The 26445-nt window shown below is 38.5% G+C and overlaps 1 protein-coding gene across 1 annotated transcript; it reads right to left on the bottom strand.

Annotated features, from left to right (window-relative positions):
- Window positions 1-710: 710 nt before the first annotated feature.
- LOC140348826 (sorting nexin-1-like) lies at window positions 711-25668 on the bottom strand. Its single transcript, XM_072434928.1, has 16 exons — window positions 25307-25668; window positions 21710-21988; window positions 20875-21463; window positions 20279-20409; window positions 19307-19379; window positions 18478-18521; window positions 17615-17756; window positions 16542-16620; window positions 15350-15425; window positions 14876-14989; window positions 13881-13974; window positions 12569-12774; window positions 12152-12295; window positions 11393-11473; window positions 11245-11316; window positions 711-3564 (listed from the first exon to the last, which is right to left on the bottom strand). The coding sequence occupies exons 1-16, from the start codon at window positions 25451-25453 to the stop codon at window positions 3514-3516; spliced, it is 2322 nt and encodes a 773-aa protein (XP_072291029.1). The 5' UTR covers window positions 25454-25668; the 3' UTR covers window positions 711-3513.
- Window positions 25669-26445: the final 777 nt, after the last annotated feature.

The following is a 26445-nucleotide window of genomic DNA, read 5'->3' as shown; positions in this document are numbered from 1 at the left end:
TGTGTGTTTACATTAGCTCGCCAGGACAAGTTAGCTTTTGTGCATTTCTCCATGGTAATTCCCTCTGCTGCCAGTAGGTGGAGCGCTAACACGGGAACGCCTCAGTTTGAAAATAATGTGTAGTTCTCCAAATCTACATCATTTAACCCTGAGATGACAAAATAAAACAAAGAATGCTGAATGTCTGTCCTTTTAAAACGTTGCATTTTGGAGATTTGTATCGGTAAAAAAAATATTCGAATTCATTCAAATCCATTTCTCGTTTTCCTAAACGTATCCAAACGACTAAAATCATGACATTTAGGCTGATATTCTGAATCTGAGTCATTTAAACTGTTGAACGCGCTTTTTGCACACTTTTTGTCCGTTTCTGGAGTTCTCGGTTTGTGACAGTGAAAATGGCAGAAGAAAATGCTGTATCGTTGTAAAAAGTCGTCGTCGCTCGTTAGATTTGTGTCGAAATAATGTATGAAACTGTCTGAAACTTTGTGTAAATAGTTTGTAATAAATGAATAAGAGGATCTCGTCTCCAAAGAGCCGTTTTATTACAGGTTAATGGACAATAACGTTCAATATATTTTATTTAATGATTATTAACCATTAATGATTTACTTTTATTTCATGATTAACCTTTATTTCATGATGATTAAGACTTAAGTGCTCGTTAGCCTCAGTCCCACAGACAAAAGCGTGAACAATAAAAACACAGATTGAAGTGTAAACAGTGCAACTTTATTGTTTCGACAACACAGTGCATGTTGTTGACATCATTTTGAGGCCCAGGTACAAACAATTCCACTTTGTGCAGAACGATGTGTCGGAGCGTTACGTGTGCAAAAAAGTCCCACGTTAAAGCTTTAACTCAGAGGTGAGATCTGTACAGCAATGCATCGTGGGAAGGATTTGACTCGTTATGACTTTAACGAGCGTGTTTGTTTATTTACCAACAATTATTCTCAAACAGCAAAAACAGAAAAGTCAAAATGTTTTACAGGAGAAAAACAGTGTTTTAAACTGGCACATATTTAATTATTAGTATTTTTACATAGTGCTAATTGTTGACAGTCTTAATTTAAACATTTAGTAAAATACTTTTCTTTTTAGTTGACAAATGCAAATTCAGTCGACTAAATCAAATAAAAGGTGAAATGTTTATGCAGTTAAAATGATGTTATTAAGCGTAAAACTGATGCGTTTTCATTTTTTTGTTTAATTTTGATTGTTTTTGGACAAAAATAAGATTTATAAGTCAAAATTGAGACTATTTTTTGTTGTATTTTGTCATGTCAATTAAATCCATAATAATTTGTTATTATGGAACTATTTTGTTGCATCATGAGACATTGACAAAAGTTTATTTTATGCTCTAGTTTCATTTATTTATATTTTATTATTTGTTTTATTGGTTTTAGTCGACAATTTTCTACTTTTAGTCATAGTTTTTGTGTCATTTTTTTCCGACTAAAACAATGACAAAAATATTCAACAAAACTAGCAGTTTTTTAAATTTGTTTAAAAAAAAAAATAAAGTTTACATTTATTAAAAAAATTAAACGTATGGCCATGTTTTACAATATTTAAAAGTTACAATGAAACACAAATTTAAAGAAATGTTACAAAAAAGCTGAATAATTGAATTAAAATTGGCCAAATGTTTGTAAACTTAAAAATTGTTCAGTTTAATGTTTCACGACAAATCGCGCTCGTTTTCTGGCGTTAAGAGTTTAAAAAAAGCGTTCCGAATCGAATCAAAAACACGTAAATCCTCCACAATCTCCAGATCTTTAAACAAAATTTTTAAACGTCTGGATTGGAAAAGGCACTGGAAAAACATTTATTTAAAACAAACTAAATTGTCCAAACTTAAAAGCGTCGGCAGAACTTTTCTCACGTCCTAAAAAAACAAAGTCGTTAAGATTTTGTAAAGAATTAAAAGGAAATACACTCTGGACATAGGGTTAATAAAGTATAATAAGTTCATTAAAGTGGCAATGACAAAATAATTCTAATTCCTTTTATTTTTCTAATAGTGGAAATTTTATTCTGTATTGAATTCAGTTAAAAAAATTGCTTTGTTTTTAAAAAAATATTCTTTTATGGACAATTCAAGCTAAATAAAGTGATTTCTCGCATATTTTTTAGTAATTTAGAAATTTGCTTAATACTAAAATATTCATTACATTTATGATAAACTTTTGCAATAATCATTTTATTTATGTTAAACTGCACAAAAATAAATAAGACAACCATCACATGAAATCAATGGGATTTTCTGGTTCCAAAAAACAAATTCCCATTAATTTTTCTAATTTTTAAAATTTTCTTCCGATATTTTTTTGGGGGAATTTGAATATTGAGAGTTTAAGTTTGACTTTTATGAGACACTTAGAATGATTTTCAGATGTTTTAAAGACGGTACAAAAAAAATAAAATTGGATGAAGATAATTTGAGTTTATTTTTTTTTTTTTAAACAGTTATAATAAAAAGAGTAATAATTGACAATATAAAGTGGATTTATTTGTTAAGGGGCATTCGAAGTTAGAGACAAAAAATAAAGTTGAAAAGTCACCGCTATAAAAATCTCAACACAATTATTTTCACTTTAGCACAAATTTAGCAGCGTTTTTTAGATTTGTTTTCAACACACCGTTTTTTCTTTTTCAGTTTTAGCCCTCAAATTGCACTAAAATATCCCCCCAAAAAAGGACTAAAAACAGTAGAAAATGAATTAACGCAGAGAAAAAATGCTTGTTGAAAACTTTAATAAGGGGCAAAAAATATATCTGTAGTCACTTTTCGGCGTATAAAGTTTCAGAAATAGATTTTAAACACAATTACTTTTACAATTGGCTCCACATCAAATGTTAAACTTTTTTTAGTTCCAGAACCAGAATCGCGCAGTTTACGCCCTCTTCTGGTCGACGTCGGTTATTGCACGACAACAAAACAAAAAGCGACTTTTTTCCACCTCACATTCATTTTTGACACAATCGAAGCAGAAACAGCTGGTGTTTGTTTACAAGTGCTTTTCTAACTCATCGTTTGTCCGTTTTATCCCTTTTATAGTGTTTTTTTAGACGAAAACTGGAAACTTTCTTCATCGTGGCTCAACGCGTTATTATAATGCTAAAAAAAAAGAATCTGCTGTAAACAACAACGAAGCCTGAGCCCAATTTGTCTTTTTTTTTTTTAATTCTTTAAAGCTGCACTGTGTAACTTTTGAGAAGCGGGGAAAGCTTCTACAAATCAGAAACAAATCATCTTTATCTTTTATATTCGTCCATCGTAAATATTCATTTTTTTATTTGTATTTATCATCTAATAAGAAAATATTTGTGAAAGATTAAATGACAATATACAGTGAAGAGAAGAGAGCTACTGCAGGTTAAAGGTGATTAAAAAAAGGGGTGTTTGTTGTTGATTGTTTCTCCCGTTTCCGCGGCGACGCTCCATCCTCGGTTTGAAAAAGGCAAAAGAGGTAAAAGTGTTGAAGAGGAAAAAGGCTCCGAGCTTCAGGCGATCGCTTTGGCCTCGGGTAAGAACGCGTCCCAGTATTTGATCAGCTGCAAACACAGAGACAGAGAGTTAGCGCGGGCGACGGAGCGCGGGGGCGGAGCGCAGGCGACGGGGCGCGGCGGCGACGGGGCGCGGCGGCGGCGGCGACGGAGAGACACAGAATAAAGCAGTGTTTCTAAATGTGCAAAAACATGAGCTGCAACAAACACAGTTCAGTCTTAAGTTTGTGTCAGATGTGACTTAAAGATCAAGCAAAACAACAAAGAAAATGAATAATGAATTTAAAAAAAAAAAATCAATAAATGAATAATAATGAATAAATAAAAAACAATAAATAAATAAATGAATAATGATGAATAAATCAAAATGAATTTTGGTTTGAACAAATAAATAATGGATAAATAATAAAGGATAAATAATAATTAATAAATCATGATTAAATTATGAATACATTGTGATTAAACAATAATGAATAAATAATGACTAAACATTGATAAACGACGTAAGACAGGTGTAATACAGGAGTAATGAAGGTGTAATACAGGAGTAATGAAGGTGTAATGAAGGAGTAATGAAGGTGTAATACAGGTGTAATGAAGGAGTAATGAAGGTGTAATGAAGGAGTAATGAAGGAGTAATGAAGGTGTAATACAGGTGTAATGAAGGAGTAATGAAGGTGTAATACAGGTGTAATGAAGGAGTAATGAAGGTGTAATGAAGGAGTAATGAAGGTGTAATGAAGGAGTAATGAAGGAGTAATGAAGGTGTAATGAAGGAGTAATGAAGGTGTAATGAAGGTGTAATGAAGGTGTAATACAGGTGTAATGAAGGAGTAATGAAGGTGTAATGAAGGAGTAATGAAGGAGTAATGAAGGTGTAATGAAGGAGTAATGAAGGAGTAATGAAGGTGTAATACAGGAGTAATGAAGGAGTAATGAAGGTGTAATACAGGTGTAATGAAGGTGTAATACAGGTGTAATGAAGGAGTAATGAAGGTGTAATGAAGGAGTAATGAAGGAGTAATGAAGGTGTAATGAAGGAGTAATGAAGGAGTAATGAAGGTGTAATACAGGAGTAATGAAGGAGTAATGAAGGAGTAATGAAGGTGTAATGAAGGTGTAATACAGGTGTAATGAAGGAGTAATGAAGGTGTAATGAAGGAGTAATGAAGGTGTAATGAAGGAGTAATGAAGGAGTAATGAAGGTGTAATGAAGGAGTAATGAAGGTGTAATGAAGGAGTAATGAAGGAGTAATGAAGGTGTAATACAGGAGTAATGAAGGTGTAATACAGGTGTAATGAAGGAGTAATGAAGGTGTAATGAAGGAGTAATGAAGGTGTAATGAAGGAGTAATGAAGGAGTAATGAAGGAGTAATGAAGGAGTAATACAGGAGTAATACAGGAGTAATACAGGAGTAATGAAGGTGTAATACAGGAGTAATGAAGGTGTAATACAGGAGTAATGAAGGAGTAATGAAGGAGTAATGAAGGTGTAATACAGGAGTAATGAAGGTGTAATACAGGTGTAATGAAGGAGTAATGAAGGTGTAATGAAGGTGTAATGAAGGTGTAATGAAGGAGTAATGAAGGAGTAATGAAGGTGTAATACAGGTGTAATGAAGGAGTAATGAAGGTGTAATGAAGGAGTAATGAAGGAGTAATGAAGGAGTAATGAAGGTGTAATACAGGAGTAATGAAGGAGTAATGAAGGTGTAATGAAGGTGTAATGAAGGAGTAATGAAGGAGTAATGAAGGAGTAATGAAGGAGTAATACAGGAGTAATGAAGGAGTAATACAGGAGTAATACAGGAGTAATACAGGAGTAATACAGGAGTAATGAAGGTGTAATACAGGAGTAATGAAGGAGTAATGAAGGTGTAATACAGGAGTAATGAAGGTGTAATACAGGTGTAATGAAGGAGTAATGAAGGAGTAATGAAGGAGTAATACAGGAGTAATGAAGGTGTAATACAGGTGTAATGAAGGTGTAATACAGGAGTAATACAGGAGTAATGAAGGTGTAATACAGGAGTAATGAAGGTGTAATGAAGGAGTAATACAGGAGTAATGAAGGTGTAATACAGGAGTAATACAGGAGTAATACAGGAGTAATACAGGAGTAATGAAGGTGTAATGAAGGAGTAATACAGGAGTAATGAAGGTGTAATACAGGAGTAATGAAGGAGTAATGAAGGAGTAATGAAGGAGTAATGAAGGTGTAATACAGGTGTAATGAAGGTGTAATACAGGTGTAATGAAGGAGTAATGAAGGAGTAATACAGGAGTAATGAAGGTGTAATACAGGAGTAATGAAGGAGTAATGAAGGAGTAATGAAGGAGTAATGAAGGTGTAATACAGGTGTAATGAAGGTGTAATACAGGTGTAATGAAGGAGTAATGAAGGAGTAATGAAGGAGTAATGAAGGAGTAATGAAGGAGTAATACAGGAGTAATGAAGGTGTAATGAAGGTGTAATACAGGAGTAATACAGGAGTAATGAAGGTGTAATACAGGAGTAATGAAGGTGTAATGAAGGAGTAATACAGGAGTAATGAAGGTGTAATACAGGAGTAATACAGGAGTAATGAAGGAGTAATACAGGAGTAATACAGGAGTAATGAAGGTGTAATACAGGAGTAATGAAGGAGTAATGAAGGAGTAATACAGGAGTAATGAAGGTGTAATACAGGAGTAATGAAGGAGTAATGAAGGAGTAATGAAGGAGTAATGAAGGTGTAATACAGGTGTAATACAGGTGTAATACAGGTGTAATGAAGGAGTAATGAAGGAGTAATACAGGAGTAATGAAGGAGTAATGAAGGAGTAATGCAGGTGTAATGAAGGAGTAATGAAGGAGTAATACAGGAGTAATGAAGGAGTAATGAAGGAGTAATGAAGGAGTAATACAGGTGTAATGAAGGTGTAATACAGGTGTAATGAAGGTGTAATACAGGTGTAATGAAGGAGTAATGAAGGAGTAATACAGGAGTAATGAAGGAGTAATGCAGGTGTAATGAAGGAGTAATGCAGGTGTAATGAAGGAGTAATGAAGGAGTAATGAAGGAGTAATACAGGGGTAATACAGGAGTAATGAAGGTGTAATGAAGGAGTAATACAGGAGTAATACAGGAGTAATGAAGGTGTAATACAGGAGTAATACAGGAGTAATGAAGGAGTAATACAGGAGTAATGAAGGTGTAATACAGGAGTAATGAAGGAGTAATACAGGAGTAATACAGGAGTAATGAAGGTGTAATACAGGAGTAATGAAGGAGTAATACAGGAGTAATGAAGGAGTAATACAGGAGTAATGAAGGAGTAATGAAGGAGTAATACAGGAGTAATGAAGGAGTAATGAAGGAGTAATGAAGGAGTAATACAGGAGTAATACAGGAGTAATGAAGGTGTAATACAGGTGTAATGAAGGTGTAATGAAGGAGTAATACAGGAGTAATGAAGGAGTAATGAAGGAGTAATACAGGAGTAATGAAGGAGTAATGAAGGAGTAATACAGGAGTAATGAAGGAGTAATGAAGGAGTAATGAAGGAGTAATGAAGGAGTAATACAGGTGTAATGAAGGTGTAATGAAGGTGTAATGAAGGTGTAATACAGGAGTAATACAGGAGTAATGAAGGTGTAATACAGGAGTAATGAAGGTGTAATGAAGGAGTAATACAGGAGTAATACAGGAGTAATGAAGGTGTAATACAGGAGTAATACAGGAGTAATGAAGGAGTCATACAGGAGTCATACAGGAGTAATGAAGGTGTAATACAGGAGTAATGAAGGAGTAATACAGGAGTAATGAAGGAGTAATGAAGGAGTAATGAAGGAGTAATGAAGGAGTAATGAAGGTGTAATACAGGTGTAATGAAGGTGTAATACAGGTGTAATGAAGGAGTAATGAAGGAGTAATACAGGAGTAATGAAGGAGTAATGAAGGAGTAATGAAGGAGTAATGCAGGTGTAATGAAGGAGTAATGAAGGAGTAATGCAGGTGTAATGAAGGAGTAATGAAGGAGTAATGAAGGTGTAATACAGGGGTAATACAGGAGTAATGAAGGAGTAATACAGGAGTAATACAGGAGTAATGAAGGTGTAATACAGGAGTAATACAGGAGTAATACAGGAGTAATGAAGGAGTAATACAGGAGTAATGAAGGTGTAATACAGGAGTAATGAAGGAGTAATACAGGAGTAATACAGGAGTAATGAAGGTGTAATACAGGAGTAATGAAGGAGTAATGAAGGAGTAATGAAGGAGTAATACAGGAGTAATGAAGGAGTAATGAAGGAGTAATGCAGGTGTAATGAAGGAGTAATGAAGGTGTAATGAAGGAGTAATGAAGGAGTAATGAAGGTGTAATGAAGGAGTAATGAAGGTGTAATGAAGGTGTAATGAAGGAGTAATGAAGGAGTAATACAGGAGTAATGAAGGAGTAATACAGGAGTAATGAAGGTGTAATACAGGAGTAATGAAGGAGTAATACAGGAGTAATACAGGAGTAATGAAGGTGTAATACAGGAGTAATGAAGGAGTAATACAGGAGTAATGAAGGAGTAATACAGGAGTAATACAGGTGTAATGAAGGAGTAATGAAGGAGTAATGAAGGTGTAATACAGGGGTAATACAGGGGTAATGAAGGTGTAATGAAGGAGTAATGAAGGTGTAATGAAGGAGTAATGAAGGAGTAATACAGGAGTAATGAAGGAGTAATGCAGGTGTAATGAAGGAGTAATGCAGGTGTAATGAAGGAGTAATGAAGGAGTAATGCAGGTGTAATGAAGGAGTAATGAAGGAGTAATGAAGGTGTAATACAGGGGTAATGAAGGTGTAATGAAGGAGTAATACAGGAGTAATACAGGAGTAATGAAGGAGTAATACAGGAGTAATGAAGGTGTAATGAAGGAGTAATACAGGAGTAATACAGGAGTAATGAAGGTGTAATACAGGAGTAATGAAGGAGTAATACAGGAGTAATGAAGGAGTAATGAAGGAGTAATACAGGAGTAATGAAGGAGTAATGAAGGAGTAATGAAGGAGTAATACAGGAGTAATGAAGGTGTAATGAAGGTGTAATGAAGGAGTAATACAGGAGTAATACAGGAGTAATACAGGAGTAATGAAGGAGTAATGAAGGAGTAATACAGGAGTAATACAGGAGTAATGAAGGTGTAATACAGGAGTAATGAAGGAGTAATGAAGGAGTAATGAAGGAGTAATACAGGAGTAATGAAGGTGTAATGAAGGAGTAATACAGGAGTAATGAAGGAGTAATGAAGGAGTAATACAGGAGTAATGAAGGAGTAATGAAGGAGTAATACAGGAGTAATGAAGGTGTAATACAGGTGTAATGAAGGTGTAATGAAGGTGTAATACAGGAGTAATGAAGGTGTAATACAGGAGTAATACAGGAGTAATGAAGGTGTAATACAGGAGTAATACAGGAGTAATGAAGGAGTAATACAGGAGTAATGAAGGAGTAATACAGGAGTAATGAAGGTGTAATACAGGAGTAATGAAGGAGTAATGAAGGAGTAATGAAGGAGTAATGAAGGAGTAATGAAGGAGTAATGAAGGTGTAATACAGGTGTAATGAAGGTGTAATACAGGAGTAATACAGGAGTAATGAAGGAGTAATACAGGAGTAATACAGGAGTAATGAAGGTGTAATACAGGAGTAATGAAGGAGTAATGAAGGAGTAATAGAGGAGTAATGAAGGAGTAATGAAGGAGTAATGAAGGTGTAATACAGGTGTAATGAAGGAGTAATACAGGAGTAATGAAGGTGTAATACAGGAGTAATACAGGAGTAATGAAGGAGTAATACAGGAGTAATACAGGAGTAATGAAGGAGTAATACAGGAGTAATGAAGGAGTAATACAGGAGTAATGAAGGAGTAATGAAGGAGTAATGAAGGAGTAATACAGGAGTAATGAAGGTGTAATACAGGTGTAATGAAGGTGTAATACAGGAGTAATGAAGGAGTAATGAAGGAGTAATGAAGGAGTAATACAGGAGTAATGAAGGAGTAATACAGGAGTAATGAAGGAGTAATACAGGAGTAATGAAGGAGTAATGAAGGAGTAATGAAGGAGTAATACAGGAGTAATGAAGGAGTAATACAGGAGTAATGAAGGAGTAATGAAGGAGTAATGAAGGAGTAATGAAGGAGTAATGAAGGTGTAATACAGGGGTAATACAGGAGTAATACAGGAGTAATGAAGGAGTAATGAAGGAGTAATGAAGGAGTAATACAGGTGTAATGAAGGAGTAATGAAGGTGTAATGAAGGTGTAATACAGGTGTAATGAAGGAGTAATACAGGAGTAATGAAGGTGTAATACAGGAGTAATGAAGGAGTAATACAGGAGTAATGAAGGTGTAATACAGGAGTAATGAAGGTGTAATACAGGTGTAATACAGGAGTAATGAAGGAGTAATACAGGTGTAATACAGGAGTAATGAAGGAGTAATACAGGTGTAATGAAGGAGTAATACAGGTGTAATGAAGGAGTAATGACGGAGTAATACAGGAGTAATGAAGGTGTAATACAGGTTTAATGGAGTAATACAGGTGTAATGAAGGAGTAATGAAGGAGTAATACAGGTGTAATGAAGGAGTAATGAAGGTGTAATGAAGGTGTAATACAGGTGTAATGAAGGAGTAATGACGGAGTAATACAGGAGTAATGAAGGTGTAATACAGGGGTAATGAAGGAGTAATACAGGTGTAATACAGGAGTAATGAAGGAGTAATACAGGTGTAATGAAGGAGTAATACAGGTGTAATGAAGGAGTAATACAGGTGTAATGAAGGAGTAATGACGGAGTAATACAGGAGTAATGAAGGTGTAATACAGGTTTAATGGAGTAATACAGGTGTAATGAAGGAGTAATGAAGGAGTAATACAGGAGTAATGAAGGTGTAATGAAGGTGTAATACAGGAGTAATGAAGGTGTAATACAGGTGTAATACAGGTGTAATGAAGGTGTAATACAGGTGTAATGAAGGAGTAATGAAGGAGTAATGAAGGTGTAATACAGGTGTAATGAAGGAGTAATGAAGGTGTAATGAAGGAGTAATGAAGGAGTAATAAAGGAGTAATGAAGGAGTAATACAGGTGTAATGAAGGAGTAATGAAGGAGTAATGAAGGAGTAATGAAGGAGTAATGAAGGCGTAATACAGGAGTAATGAAGGTGTAATGAAGGAGTAATGAAGGAGTAATGAAGGAGTAATACAGGTGTAATACAGGAGTAATGAAGGTGTAATACAGGTGTAATGAAGGAGTAATGAAGGAGTAATAAAGGAGTAATGAAGGAGTAATGAAGGAGTAATACAGGTGTAATGAAGGAGTAATAAAGGAGTAATGAAGGAGTAATGAAGGTGTAATACAGGAGTAATGAAGGTGTAATGAAGGAGTAATGAAGGAGTAATGAAGGAGTAATGAAGGAGTAATGAAGGAGTAATACAGGTGTAATGAAGGAGTAATGAAGGAGTAATGAAGGAGTAATACAGGTGTAATACAGGAGTAATGAAGGTGTAATACAGGTGTAATGAAGGAGTAATGAAGGAGTAATACAGGTGTAATGAAGGAGTAATGAAGGAGTAATACAGGTGTAATGAAGGAGTAATGAAGGAGTAATACAGGTGTAATACAGGAGTAATGAAGGAGTAATAAAGGAGTAATGAAGGAGTAATAAAGGAGGCTGGACTTCTCACCTGCTGCTGCGACCGGAGCATAGATTCCAGATAGTTGATTATTTGTCTCTTAAAGTTCTTCGTTCTCTCTTTCTGCAGGACAAAAACAAACAAACGTGTAACCATGGAAACGTCCGGCTCATTTGAATGCATTTGAAGTGTGTTTTACTTCAAAGTGCAGGACTTCTTTGCGCACAGTGGCCGACACGCGCTCGAAGTCTCGCTCGTACTGTGTGACTTTGGCCTCCCACTGAAAGAAAAGACGGTTTATAAAGTGTAACAAACTGTTTTTTATCAGTTTTATTCTTATTTTTAACGACGCAGCTGAAAATCTGAAAAAAGAGGCAAAATTTGACAGTTATGCCAATTTTCAGTATGATTTGGTTTATTAAAATTAAATATCACAAATTCCCTCTGTAAATATGAATCTTTAGCATTTAATCTGTCAGCAAAAAAACAAATATTTTCAGATTTATACGTCAAATATTTTCATTTTTGTCCATTTTACTCACAAAAAAACACTTGATTTGTAAAGAAAAATATGACTCAAAATTGCATCTGTAATAGAACACTTTGACTTGGTTTAGTCCGGGTCTAGTCCGGGTCTAGTCCAGGTCTAGTCCGGGTCTAGTCCAGGTGTAGTCCAGGTGTAGTCCAGGTGTAGTCCAGGTCTAGTCCAGGTCTAGTCCAGGTCTAGTCCAGGTCTAGTCCAGGTCTAGTCCAGATCTAGTCCAGGTGTAGTCCAGGTGTAGTCCAGGTCTAGTCCAGGTCTAGTCCAGGTCTAGTCCAGGTCTAGTCCAGGATAAAACGTCTTAATAACAGAGAGAAGTGGGCGTGTCGTGGAGAGAAGTGGGCGTGTCGTGGAGAGAAGTGGGCGTGTCGTGGAGAGAAGTGGGCGTGTCGTGGAGAGAAGTGGGCGTGTCGTTACCTCGGCGATCTCTTCTTTGGCGAGCTGTAGTTTGTCGGGTTTATTTGCCCAGAGAAGTTTGGCCTCGGCTTCTCTCTTCTTCTGCAGCATCGACTGAGCGTCCTGCCAGCGCTGCCACGCCTTCATCCTGTGGTCAAACGAGCCCTGGACAAACACACAAACAAACAAACAAACAAAGTCACAGACGCTCAGATTCAGGACGGTAAATAACACGAGGCTCATTCACAAACGTGTCAGTTCAAATAAAAACTAAATGAGGATGTTTATGTGACGTTTACGTGATGTTTACACGCTGTTTACACAATGTTTACATGATGTTTTAAGATGTAAACATGTAAATATAATGTAAACATGATACAGCTCTGACCCTGTTGCGCAGCTCTGACCCCGTGGCCCCGCCCCGTGCAGCAGCCTCACCCTGACCGCGCCCAGCAGTCTGATGAAGTCGGCGATGTGCTCGGCCAATCCGAAGGCGTCGTTGGCGGCCTGGTCCTGGTGCAGCTGCTCCATCTTGTCCTCGACCTCCGACAGCTGCGACAGGGCGCGGGACAGGGCCGTGTTGTCCTCGGCGCTGCCCAGCATCGCCGCGCTCTTCGCAAAGCTCGCCGTGTTCAAGGACAGCTCTGGACAAACACAAGACGCCGCTCGAATGAAGAGGACGAAGTCGAGCGAGACGCGTGTGGAAGTTCAGAAGGACATCGTTTTAGCTCCACCGAAAGTCACGTTTAATTTACACAAAAAGTAGTAAGAAAGAACAAGACCAAAGTGAAAACACAAGTAGCACAGAACGTCGAAAGAAATAAAATCACGGCAAATTTAAAACAAAAATCTGGTCCAAATCAAATAGATCCATTTTCATCACTTTGTGTCCACCATTTTTTTGTGACGATCAATTCAATCAGTTGATTGTGTCCATGGCAGGAGTTTTGAGGTCCAAATACATTGTTTTGAAGTCAGACAAAAACAGCCTGTATCACTTTATAGACTTCAGTCCAATATTTCTGAAAATGTTCCCAAAAAAGCACAAAGAAAAGCAAACTCTTTCCAAACGCATGATTTTCCCATGCTGCATCTGTGATGTTTCAATCACTGTTTGTCTTTCATACAATAGAGTTGGCTTGGATTTTTAATTAAAAACAATTTAAAAAAAAATGATGGCAACAAGTTCACCATTAAACATAGAGCAGGCGCCCTCATGTGGCTGCTAACGTGTACTACACAGTTTGTCTGACCAAAACAGAACGTAAAAATATCTAATGAACAACAAGGACTGAAATCAATGGTAATAATAGTTTTCTGCTGTTTGTTTTATTTTGTTATTCTACATATATTATTACTATTGTACAAAGTTGTTTTTGTCGTCTTAACTGGGTTTTCACCGCTACATTTAGATTTGTTTCTGTCGACTTTGGTGACCTCTAGTGGCCAGAGTCTCACCACAACTTCTAACTAGGACCGCGTTTCTCAAGTTTGATGATTTGTTTAAAAGGAACAATCTGAGTCTCATTTCCGGGGGGCGTGGACAGCTCAAAAAAAGGACCAACAGTCGCTTGAGTTCTCAAATCGGCGAAAAATCCTCTATTATTCTTTTAATTTAGAGACAAATCTAAGAAAATCATCGTCTCCAACTGTTATTTAGCATTATTTACCTTAAAGTTTTTATTCTCATTTTAGACCTGGTTTAGCCACACATTTTCTAACGTTTGAAAACAGTAAAAACGTCACTGACCTTTCCTGTGAAGGACCAAAGACTCGACGAGCGCGTGAAGTTTCCTGAACTGTTGATCTGCCGACTCCACTTCCTGCAGTTTGTCCTCAAACCACTGCAACGACAAACAAGTCACGTTTGCACAGATGTAAATGTGTCACGCTCGTCTTCATCAGGTCTTTTTGAACAGTAAAAACGAGTAAAAATGGAAATAAAAAATATGTTGTTTACATGTGAACTTCACTCTAACTTCACACAGACTTTGTTTTCTTTGAACCATTACAAAAACTTATCTTTAAATTAAAAAAAAAAGAAAGAAAATTAAAATGCATAAAAATCAACTCAAATAGACAAAAGTCCAGTCGCTGCAGGTGAATAGGACAAAATCTTAAATTTAAAGCTTTCAATGTGAAACTTCTGCTGTCGTTCACTCACATAAATGTAAGAAAAAAATGTATTACATCGTGTCATGTTTTCATACAGAAATAAGTCATTTTATGTGTAAAAAACCCGCTGAATTTGCACATATTCGGGACATTTGAATCTGAAAAATGGACTATAAAAAATAAATAAGAAATTCAAATTCCACTCTACATTTTTTAAATTTATTTTTTGAGTAAACTCGTTGGCGTGAAAATTCTAACCGTACCTCATTTTTTACACTTAAAACGTTAAAAAATCTGGCTCAGAATTAGACATCAACAAATCCTTCTGTTAAAATCATGTTCAGTCCAAAAATGTAAAGTTTGGTGTTTGTAAGAGCGACTTTACGGCCTGATCTTTACGTCTTTGTGTTGTTTTTGTGTCACATTTATTTATGTTTATTGTAATTTTATAAGATTTGAGCAGAATAACCAACTTTCACGACTCATTTTAGACATCAACAAAGTACTAGAAGTGTTTCATTTCGCTTCACGTGTGTTTTTCATGACACCGCACGTCTACACCAGGGTTTACGCTCTTTAAGGACTGAAACGATGCGTTGTCGTGACGTTTCCGCGGTGACGCGCACTCACCACGTCTGACTCGTTCATCTTGATGGTCATCTTGCTGACGGCGTCCGTGGCCCTGTTGAGCATCTTGAGGAAGCCGGCGCCGCTCAGAGCCTGCGTGTTCACCGCCCTCGGCAACTGCGGGGAAACGGCGGCGACAAGAAACACGTCAAATACCAATACGATCGCGAGAAACACGTCAAACGCCAATACGATCGCGACAAACACGTCAAACGCCAATACGATCGCGACAAACACGTCAAACGCCAATACGATCGCGACAAACACGTCAAACGCCAATACGATCGCGACAAACACGTCAAACGCCAATACGATCAAACGGTTAAATAATATTGTTGTTGTTGTAAATATTGTGTAAACGGCCCGACTGTCGCCTCGTGTGGTTTCATACAGAGCCTGACAAACGCTCTTGCATTTCACTCTTTTCTGAGTCTTTTGGCCGTTTGGTGAGACGTTTTGCCAGATTGGCGGTTTTACCTCTTCTCTCTCCAGAAACTCTCGCACGTCGGGGTCTTGCAGGAGCGTGGGGTGACGGACCACCCTCTGGACGTATCTGTCAGAAGTACACAACACAATGTCACGTTAACTTAGTCGACCAAATATAGAGCTGGGTTGAAAAAATAAATTTTCCGATTATTCATAGATTTGCATATTAATGACCAATTATCGATTCGTACGTCCAAAGACCGTTTAAAAAAAAATAAAAATAATAATTAAATTACAATTTTTTTTGAAAAATGCTCAACGTTTATATTTTATACTTCCAGTTTCAGTACTGACAGTGTGTGAGCAGTTTTAAAATAACAATGCTTTTGGTAGCAACCGCTTTTGGGTGAATTCTTAATTATTTTCAAGCATAATAATAATAATGCAGACGGTTCGTGTCGCAGTAGAATCCACTGTTGCAGATGTCGTCACCTCAATGATGTCATCCATTTATTGTCCTGGATTCTCTTTCTTGAAGGTAGATTGACCCTTAACCTTTTCATCAGTCTTCCATCAGTAACTACCAATACTCTGTTTAATATTGATATAATACTAGTTTTAATATGTTGCTTCTCTACACAGTCATGAAGTGAAGGAAACGGTTCAAATACATTTTTCATTTTTAATAACCCTAACCCCCGGATCGAATCGAATTGGAAATCAGATCTAATCGGATGGGATCTGAGAAATCGAAAAAAAAAAAAACGATTTTGAAACGTAAAAATTGGAATCGAATCGATTCTTGAAATTTGAATCGAAACCCAGCTCTAACCAAATACTCAATGTTTATATTTTTTTAACTGTTAATTTGAACTTTTATTTTAAATTATTGTTGCTTCGTGAACATAAACGTGTTTCTTGGAGTTTGTTTCTGGTTCGAGGAAGTGGATTTAGTTTCCAGCTTTCACTTTTATTCATTAATGTTCAGTTTTTATTACTATTTGTACTTTATTTGACAAAAATATCAACTTTTCTAGTAAAAACTATGGATTTAATAAATTAACCATGTGTTTATGTTTTTTTATCAAAAACTAAGACTAAACCAGGATAAAACATGTTTGTCAAATGGACTTTCGATCATGTTGAATGTGACGTGACAAAGTTACGTGTCAGATCTGTGCAGGGCGACAGATGCATGGCATTTATGCAACACAGATATGACAGAACCTCTATGACCTCTGACCTTTCCAAAGCGCCTCTTCTTCGTTCCAGGAAGTCCGCAGATGACGAGTCTTCTTTCCCGACCTTCACTTTGGTCATTCCTGCAAAACCACGAAGCGCAATCAAATACCGTATTTTCCAGAGTATAAGTCGCACCAGCCAAAAAAAGCACAATAGAGAAGAAAAACGTATATAAGTCGCACTGGAGTATAAGTCGCATTTTTGGGGGAAATTTATCACTAAATCCATTGAATTCTTCTTCCTGTGTCACAATTTTTTTACACTTAAAACGTTGATAAATTTGGCTCAGAATTAGATATCGACAAATCCTTCTGCACACTCTGTTAAAATCCTGTTCAGTCCAAGAATGTAAAGTTTGGTGTTTATAGGAGCGACTTTACGGCCGGATCTTTACGTCTTTGTGTTGTTTTGTGGCTTCACATTTATTTACCGTGTGAATTTTGTTGTAATTTTTTATGATTTGAGCAGAATAACAAATTTTCATGACTCATTTTAGATATTAACAAAGTACTTAAGTGTTTCAGTTCGCTTTACATCTGTTGCAGCTCGTGTTTTTAACGATACTGCACATTTACCCCCCCCAAAGAAAAAGGTAAGTTAAGCTAAAAACATCTCCCAGATTTGTGACGTCAACATTTTTTAAAATTTGTCACATTTTTTTACACTTAAAACGTTAATAAATCCGGCTCAGAATTAGATATCGACAAATCCTTCTGTACGCTCTGTTAAAATCTTGTTCAGTCCAAGAATGTAAAGTTTGGTGTTTATAGGAACGACTTTACGATTAAGGTAAGTTAAAAACGTCCCCCAGATCTCTACATTTTTGACGTCACAAATCTGGAAGTCTCCTGTGCCGTTTAAGTCCCATAAATCCTCTCCAGACTGAACATTTCTGACTCAAATCACCTTCATTACATCTGTGCGTTTGCATTAGCACGTCAAGGCAAGCTAGCTTTTGTCCATTTCCCCGTGGCGATTCCCTCTGCCGCCAGTAGGAGGTCACGTGTGCTTTAGGATATTATTTTTAGAGCCAGTTTAAAGAGCAATGGCCTTTAAGCGAGAGGAGGAACTCACCCAGCAGGTTCTTCTCCGGCGGAGGAGGAACGATGTATCCGTTTGGGCCGTGCTTCTCCGACAGTTTCTCGTAGAGGCCCAGGAAGTCGCTGTAGCGGCGTCTGACCGAGAGCGTGGGACTGCGAAACATGGCGAGGGAGGTCTGCGACAAGGAGGGTCACAAACGGTTCAGAACGTCCAAAGAACACGGAGTTTTAAGTCATCTCTAGTTAAAATGATGAAATTCATCGATAATCGTGATTATTCAGGTCATATTATAACCGTAATAACTAATAAATGATAATCGTGATAATTTTAGAAGAACAATAACGTTTTTTAGAATTCAAGTTATAGAAACGTGACGATTTTCGAACTAAATTTGGTCTTTTTTTCAGTTAAATTAAAAGAAATGTGACGATTTTAGAAGCAAAACCAAGTCCGTTCTGCTCAGTCTTTTCTTAAAAAAGCGTAAAGGGCTTTTTTTTTTTATCTTGCAGTTCATGTCAAATTTATCATTCAGAGAGTTTAATTTCCTAAGGCAGGTCACGTATTGAGCAGCAGTGACGTGTTAAGAAAACGAGAAGGAAAGAAAATGTAGGATTTTATTGTGGTTTTGTCAATAATTGCGAAAAATCTTTAAATTGTGACGTTTATTCTCTCAATAATCGTGACGCTCTCATCTGAACTCTGCAGCTTCAGTCATTCGAGTGGCAAAGTGAGAGTTAAAGCCGGACAGGGCGGTTCAAGACGTCGGGCAAGTATCGAAATCGCAATTCTCGTTTTGGAGACGTGCGAAATCAGAATATCTCCAGAAAAAGTGCGTAAAGTGACATTTTGTGGATCATTTTCTTTCATTTACTTAAGAAAACGCAGCTGGACGTTACCTGTGTGAAGACTTTGTAGGCCATGTAGGCGTTCATCCGGTCGCCTAAAAGAAAACCACAAAGAAACATCAAAGATTCACTCAATGTCACGCAAACTCTGACTTTTACGGTTAAAGCAGAACAGAGTAACTTTGGTAGAGCTCCCCCTGTGGCTCGCTTGTGAAAATACACCGTCAGAACAGACCAAAAGCAAAGAAAAACATTCATCGTTGTCGAATATAAAAAAGAGCCAGGGTTTCTCAGGAGAGTTGACGTTACAAGGCTGCTTTTCCTCCCCGAGACAGCAGGGGGCGACGATGAGCACTTCAAACTTCACAAAAACACACACTTAACCATCTCAGGGACTTATAAAGCCGTTTAATAATGTAAAAATGTGACTTGGTTGTCCTTAAACAAGCTTTTAAAGTGTAGTTGGGTTTATGTAGATTGGAAGTTTGGAATAAATTATAATATCACACTTGCAAAATAGACAATCAAGTGCCTCGTCTTTGATTAAAACGTTTAAAAATGACCTAAAAAAAGAGACAGAAACGTGTAAAGTAATCTCACAAACAGGTTATGTGCTTAATTTCATGGTTTAGTCACGTTTTGAACCTCAAATAAGACATTTACAGCCCATTTTTAGCACATTCCTGATACTTTGTGAAAAAAACACTTGAATGTCATTATCTCCTCCATTTTAAAGCTGTTTAAAACACATTTTGCAGTGAACAAAAATGTAAAATGATGATCTACTTAAGTTACAGATAAACACTAAGCATCATACTTACGTCTCCTTTACCTCATCATGTTTAAATAATCATCAATAACGCGTTCGAAAGCCACTTGCCTATTTTTTCGGGCTCTTTCACAGAGACTTGGATGTCAAACTTGTCGTCCTCTTCCTCTTCCTCTTCTTCCAACTGCAACAGAGACAAAAGTGCTGATGTCGGGGTTTTAGCGACGCTCCGTTTCCGCCGTGTCAATGAGTAACTTTCTCGTAAATCCAGACGGCAGCACAAAAGTGTCAAAGCAGCAGAAAATCACAGCAAATGCGTCGCCATCGTCACAAATGTTCAATCGTTTTGGGGTTTTTAGTTTTTACAGTGTGATGAAGCTTTACAGCAAAATATGAACGACTTTAAAGACAAAAAACAGTTCAATAACATGTGTAAATAAGGCTTTTCACGACCATCATAGACTATTTTATTGATCTTTAGAGTTTAACGTGTCGTACGGCGTGACTCCTGTTACACATTCACTACAAATGTTTTTTAAAAAAGCATAATAAATGATTCTACGTCAGTGGTGTCAAGATGATTTGGTTCATCTGTTCATTTGACAAAAAACAGCCGGTTAAACAAAGTTATTTACATTTTTGGACACTAAATTGAACCTACTTAATTTTGCTTCTAAAAATGTAAAAATGTATTTGTTTTTGGGTCTTACGATTACACTGACCTGAATAAACACGATTGTCCATTAAACTGATGACACTCTTTAGATTATAGTGTAAAACCGACCAGAAACCACCAACACGTCTCTGACCCGAGCGATTTACTCCACAACCGTTTGAAGAAAAGTGCTACACCGCAAGACGTGAGTGTTTCAGATCTCAGATTACAATCAAGCGAAATACATCCTCTTTCTAAAACCGCGTGTAAACGGAAGAGACGTTGTTGTGCACTGTTGGTTGATATATTATTATCTGCTTCCAGGAAATAAAAAAGTCTGATTAACATCATTTCTGGACCTTTACGGTTATTTATAAGACATGCAAACTGTCGAATCTGATCATCTGCCAGTGTAATGAGTGCAGTACCTCCTCCAGAGCAGCGGGGGCGGGCTTGGCGAGGCTGGAAGAGGCGGACTGAGCGGGCTGAGCAGAAGGTTTGGACGCGTCTCTCTTTCTCTCATTTCGGGGGCTGTCCAGAGAAAGCTCCACCGTGGCTTCTACAAACGAGAAAAGCAGAAGTCACAGGACGAGAACGTGGAAACGTTTGTATCTAATGTGTTATAAACTATTCATATTATGATTATTGTATTTAGTGCGCTTCTTGCTCCTCCCCCTGCTCCTCCTCCCGTTATTTTTCTGACATCGAATTCAATTAGATTATGGAGTGGCCATAATCGCTATGTCTTCCGCCGGGGTCTGAGCGCCACATAACCCACGTAATAAAGCATGATAAACGATCTTTCCAGGGTCAAATACTTCCAATATCAGCGAGAATGTCAAGCTTAAATAGAGATAAATTACAAAAAAGAAAAAAATACATTATTCAATATATTCAAAAATAAAATAAAAAATACTATTAAAAAATAATAAAAATATATATTTTTTTTTTAAATAAAATAATAATAAAATGCATACATTCATAAGGTTCCGTAGTGCACTTTATATTGAAATATGGTCTGTACCTGCAAATATGTCCGTCTCCTCGTCATTAATTCCGTTTGTTTTGGAGGCTCCGCTCGGCATCTTGGGCGCCGCCGCCTCGTGTGTGAAAAGATCCTCCGGCTCCATAAGAACCGCTCCTTTACTCCTGACCTCCACTTCTGCTTTGGTCACGATGGGTTTCGGTTCCAGGACGCTCGCGGCCGGCGCTGGTTTCTTCGCCGCGGCGCCCAAAGGTTCAGGAAACAAGTCATCGTCCACTTCCTCAAACAGACTTTTGTGAGGCTGCTGCTTGGACGGTTTGGAAAGTTTTGGCGCGGCGAAGAGATCGCTGCCCTCGTCGTCGCCGTCCGCAAAAAGATCGACGACCTTTGGCTTTTTTGTTTCGGCCGTTCGCGGCGCGGCGGCGTGAAGATCGAGTGAAGGCGTCGCCAATTTCTCGGGTTGCGTTTCGGTGGATAAAAAATTAGTGACGTCGACAAGAGCGGGCAGTGCTTCTTTTTCCACCTCGATCGCCCTTTTCTCAGCCAATCCAGCGACGTCGATCGTCTCCTCCGCCGCTTCGACTTGAACGTCTACGAACGGCGCCGCTTCGATTTGAACGTCCACGAGCTGCGAAGCCGCTTCGACCTGAACGTCTACGAGCGGCGCCGCTTCGACCTGAACGTCTACGAGCGGCGCCGCTTCGACCTGAACGTCTACGAGCGGCGCCGCTTCGACCTGAACGTCTACGAGGAGCGCCGCTTCGACCTGAACATCTACGAGCGGCGCTGCTTCGATTTGAACGTCTACGAGCGGCGCTGCTTCGATTTGAACGTCCACGAGCTGCTGCGCACCTTCAACCTGAACGTCCACGACCGGCGCCGCGTCTCGCTTCGTCTCGCCCTCGCCGCCCGAGAGGTCGAAAAAGTCTTCGGCGGCGTCGTTCTTAGCGTCGTCGGGGCTGTCGGACTCCGTGTTGGACAGGTCCTCGAAGTCGTCCGAGGGCTCGCTCAGGGCGTCGCCCGCCGCCTTGCTGTCGGACGGGTCGCTGGCGGTGTCGGCGAGCGGGTCGTTCAGGTCGATGGGAGACTCCAGTGACGGGTCGGTGTTTTGGCTCGTGGCCGGCGGCGTCGTGTCGGTGTCGGGAGGATCACTCTGACCAAACAAGAGAAAAGTAAAGAGTCAGAAAGAAGAAGAAAATGACTGTACTGCAATTTTCCCTTCTCAGTTTAAAAATTAAATAAAAATAGAAACATAAAACAAGGAAGATGACCAGAGAAAAAAGTAAAATACTGTATTTTCCAGACTATAATGATATTATTTGTTATTTTCACACTTGCAACCGGATTTCATACTCAAAATATATTAAATTTTAATTAAAATACATTAAATAAATAAAGGTACTTCTATTTCAATGGTGGTAATAGTAGTAATTTTACTTCCCCCTTGTGAAAAATGAAATGCATCAGTTCGCCGAGATTAGCACCGTTCTGACCACATCCGCAAAAACAACTATTTACAGAGACAAGTGCGAGGAAACTGAACTACTACATTAAAAGGGTCAGAGGTGGAAATATGTGTACTTTAGCAGCATTTTGGATCAATATTTTTGACAAAACTTGATTAATTCCACTGTTTTAAACCACAATCTGTGCATTCTCTGGTCTCAGGATCATCAGAGCGGGCGGGGCCGGGCAGTTTGAGTGTTTGTCGAGCGCGTTTAAAGGAGAACGAGCAGATGCAGCAGAGAAATGAGCATGAACGGGGACGATTGGGGCTGAGAAAATGTCACGTGGTAAACTTTTAGATAAAAAACATGAGGTGACGTTTCTGCACTTTTCATTTAACTTTCGTCTGTAATTAAACCTGGATTAAGACGTTTAACGACGCGTTTGGACACATTTCCATTGGATTGACATCAAAACAGTCTGAATATTGTTCTCGGGAAACTCGGAAAAAAATACAATAAAGATATTAATTTTTGTCAGTATTTCCAGCTCAAGGCCTGAAGAACATGAAATATCTGCAGCTTAAAAATGTACTACTTTAAATAAGACAATGAGTGATTGAATTAAGTCTCATTCATCTTGATTTTAGTTCATTTTGACTTTCTTAAAACAAAAAGTACGTTTTGTTCTTATTTAAAGTGCAGTAGTGAGAAAACACACTCTCTTATTTTAAGTAAACACAACACAGTTTAAGCTCGTTCCTTTGACAATCTTACTTTGAGGTCGTCAAAATGTGCCACAAAACAAGATAAAAACTGTACTTTTTAACCCATTTTCCTGTTTTCGATGTCATTTTGCCAGCGTGCGCCTGCTCTTTTCTGCTGTCCACAATAATCCTCGAAATCAAAGTAAGTTCACAGTTAATAATAGACATTTTAGTCGACAAAGACGCCACAAAGTAAAAGGACTAATGGACTTTACTGGAAACCGCTCGGTCATGGATTGTCCTGCTCTGACCGGACGTTTCAAAACTCAAAAATGGACAAATAACTGTTGTGAAATCATGATTCAAAAGTGTGTTGAAATCTCACAGGTGAAGACCGGACGCACACAAAACCAGCTCAAACACAAATACAACATAAAATAAATTCATAAAATTGAAAAAAAAAAATGGGAAAAATAATATATAAATAATTGGGGGAAAAAGAAAAATAATTGAAAAATAATAATCATTCAAAAAAAATCTTAAAACAAAAAGGTGTTATTTCCAGCCGACGTAATTGAATTTAACAGGAGCGACGCCAATAAAAGTCTCATCAGTCGACTCTGTGTGTCGGCGCAAAGATTAAACTGACAGAATCAGCAGCAGCTGCGTTTGGTTAGCAACGGCAACCAACAACCAACTGGTGACAATTTAGGGTTGAGGAAAATAAAGACAAAAACAAAAAAAACAGCACAACATTTTAGCGCTAAAATCACAAAATCTAGATTTTAGTACGTGTTAAATGATTCAAATGTTCATCGCAAATCAGGTCCCGGTTCCGGTCCGGCCCCGGTTCAGTCCAGGTTTAGTCCAGGTTTAGTCCAGGTTCAGTCCTGGTTCAGTCCTGGTTCAGTCCTGGTTCAGACCTGGTTCAGACCGGGTTCAGACCGGGTTTAGACCTGGTTCAGTCCTGGTTCGGACCTGGTTCAGACCTGGTTCAGACCTGGCTTTAGTCCTGGTTCAGTCCTGGTTCAGTCCTGGTTCAGTCCTGGTTCAGACCTGGCTTTAGTCCTGGTTCAGACCTGGCTTTAGTCCCAAAAACTGGACCAAACTCGGTCTACTTTGGGCCTAAACTGGGAGAGATTGTCTTTGTGAAATACATGAATGAGTAAAAATGGTGTTGGAGGTTTGGACCGACCGAGATTTATTGGGTTTTGACAATTCCTCTTTAAAAGCTGAAGCTAATTTAATCCAAATTAGTTTTAGGGACTTGTAATCAAGTTTAAAAAGTCCAGGTGGAATAAATGTTTTTGAATTTTACGGTTATTTTTGTATTTTGGAATGAAAAGGTGGCATTATTAAATCAAAATGTCAAAAAAGAACAAACGGTTATTGATTTCCTCCAATAACACACTTTTATTTGCACATTTTCTCCATCTAGACGCCGTCAATCACAATAATTCCACCTTATAATGGCTAAAAACTTACTTTAAAAACCTAAACGCGCCAGAAAAACAGACATTTGACACTAAAACAACCGCTGTAACGTTAACATCAAGTCTGTAATAAACCTGTGACCGATTCCTGACCGACTGTTGGATTTAAGGACATTTTACGACAGAGTTGGGTCAGTAAACAATCGCCGTCGTCAGCTTTAGTCGTGTGTAAAAAACGTATAAAAACGCTGAGTGGACGTTTCCGAGGACAGAAACTCCAAACGCAGCAAAATTCCCAAATCTTTCCTGTGAACTTTGCCTGAGGATAAACATCCGGGTTCTGCCCACGTGACCACCAGGGGTTCTGCCCACGTGACCACGGCCCACTCACATGACAGCGGCTCCTTTTTGACGTCCATTCAGGAAACAAAAAAAACAAAAAACACTTTAACTGTCAAACAATCGTGATTTTTGACAGTTTTCGCACATTTCTTACATTTGCACGTGATTTAACGCGTTTTCTTCCAACGCATGCACAAAATAAATGTTTAGAAGACGGTGGCAATCGTCATTTTACACATTTTTGTTCGCGTTTTATCGCATCACAACCGCAACAACGCGTTTAGCAAACATGAAAAATCGGTGTTTCCGGTCGCAGCAGCTTCGAACCGTTCGATTATTGCACAACGCGCAACGACATTTCAACTTTTTAGCGCAACAACCGACGCGTAAACAACAATGCAATATCCGCGCAATAGTAGTGCAATTTCACACGCAAAACCACCGGGGGTCGAAATGCAAACTTTTCACCGCGTTTGGGCACGTGAAATTAGCCCGGTTTTTGTTTTGTTTTCCCTCATGTTTTTGCGACGTCAAAAAAACTCACGATGGTGCTCATGAACAGCTCGTCCGCGTCCTCGTCCCCGTCGTCGCTGTCCCGGTCCTGCCGCCGCGTCTCCTCGCTCTCCAGCAGCGCGTCTTGGTCCTCGGAGTCCGGGAAAGGCGGCGGACTGCGCTCGGAGCTCGTCGCCATCTTTCAGCAAATCTTTTTTTTTTCCTTCCCCCTCTTGTTTTTGTTTAAAAGATTAAGAGACGAGGGCAACTTCAACCCCCGCGCGCTCCCGTTTTCCCCCCGCGCGGTCGGTAAACAAACGGAGGCAAACGCGGCTAAAGTGCACGATTTATTGTCGCGGCGGAGGTTTTCTGATTTTATGGGAAACGGTCCCCCGGAAAGAAGAGAGCCAGGAAGACGGGAGGAGGACGTGCGCTATCCGCCTCGCGCTGCTTTTACTTCCTGGTTCTCCCTGGATCGCCGCCGCCGCTGTCAGGTAACGCGGAGCTAGCTGCGGAGTTAGCCGAACGTGCTAACTACAGCCGAGGCATGTTGACCGAGGGGGCGTGTCCGGCAGGAGGGGTGTGAGGAAAGCTAGAGGACGACTGCTGCTGCGTCTTCTTCTTCTTCTAATGGAGTTTTATTGCGGTTGGCAAACTTTAAACAGCGCATTACCGCCACCTGCTGTTGAGAATATGCTAATGCTAACAATAAAGACTCTTCTTCTTCGGTGTTTTATGACGTTTGGTATCCAAGCGTTACGTTACCGCCACCTGCTGTAACTGTTGTTGTTGTTGTTGTTGTTGTTGTTGTTGTTTTATGGCGGTTGGTATCCAAGTGAAGTGTTACATTACCACCAGACTTTATTCTTTAGACTTTATTATTTTCTTTAGGCTTTATTTAAAAAAATAAATTAAAAAATATATTCTTCGGATTCCGAGCGGCTTTATTTTTTAGACTTCTTGCTGTACGTCTAAGACTTTATTCTTTATTCTTTATACTTTAGTCTTCAGAATCATAGGCGTTCAAAGTCCACAAGTTCCAAGCACATGAGGTCTTCCGGAGTCTAAAGAGTGAAGTAAATAAAGTCTGGCGGTAATGTAACACGCCATAAAACAACAACAACAACAACAACGAATATTGTAATTAACCTATAAAACAACTTGTATAATAATAATAAAATAATAATAAAA

This window comes from Eucyclogobius newberryi, unplaced genomic scaffold, assembly GCF_026437365.1.
Source record: "Eucyclogobius newberryi isolate DKJ021-1_F unplaced genomic scaffold, fEucNew1.0.hap1 SCAF_7, whole genome shotgun sequence".
NCBI classification, from domain to species: Eukaryota; Metazoa; Chordata; class Actinopteri; order Gobiiformes; family Gobiidae; genus Eucyclogobius; species Eucyclogobius newberryi.
This window is presented reverse-complemented; position numbering and strand designations above follow the sequence as displayed.

Bases quoted from the DNA above. Each gene is read 5' to 3' on its own strand.
- LOC140348826 (XM_072434928.1), bottom strand. From the start codon at position 25,453: ATGGCGACGAGCTCCGAGCGCAGTCCGCCGCCTTTCCCGGACTCCGAG. The intron at 21,989-25,306 runs GTGAGTTTTTTT...TTGTTTGGTCAG, and splicing joins AGCTGTTCATGAGCACCATC to AGTGATCCTCCCGACACCGA. The intron at 14,990-15,349 runs GTAAAACCGCCA...GTTTCCCCGCAG, and splicing joins AGTTTCTGGAGAGAGAAGAG to TTGCCGAGGGCGGTGAACAC.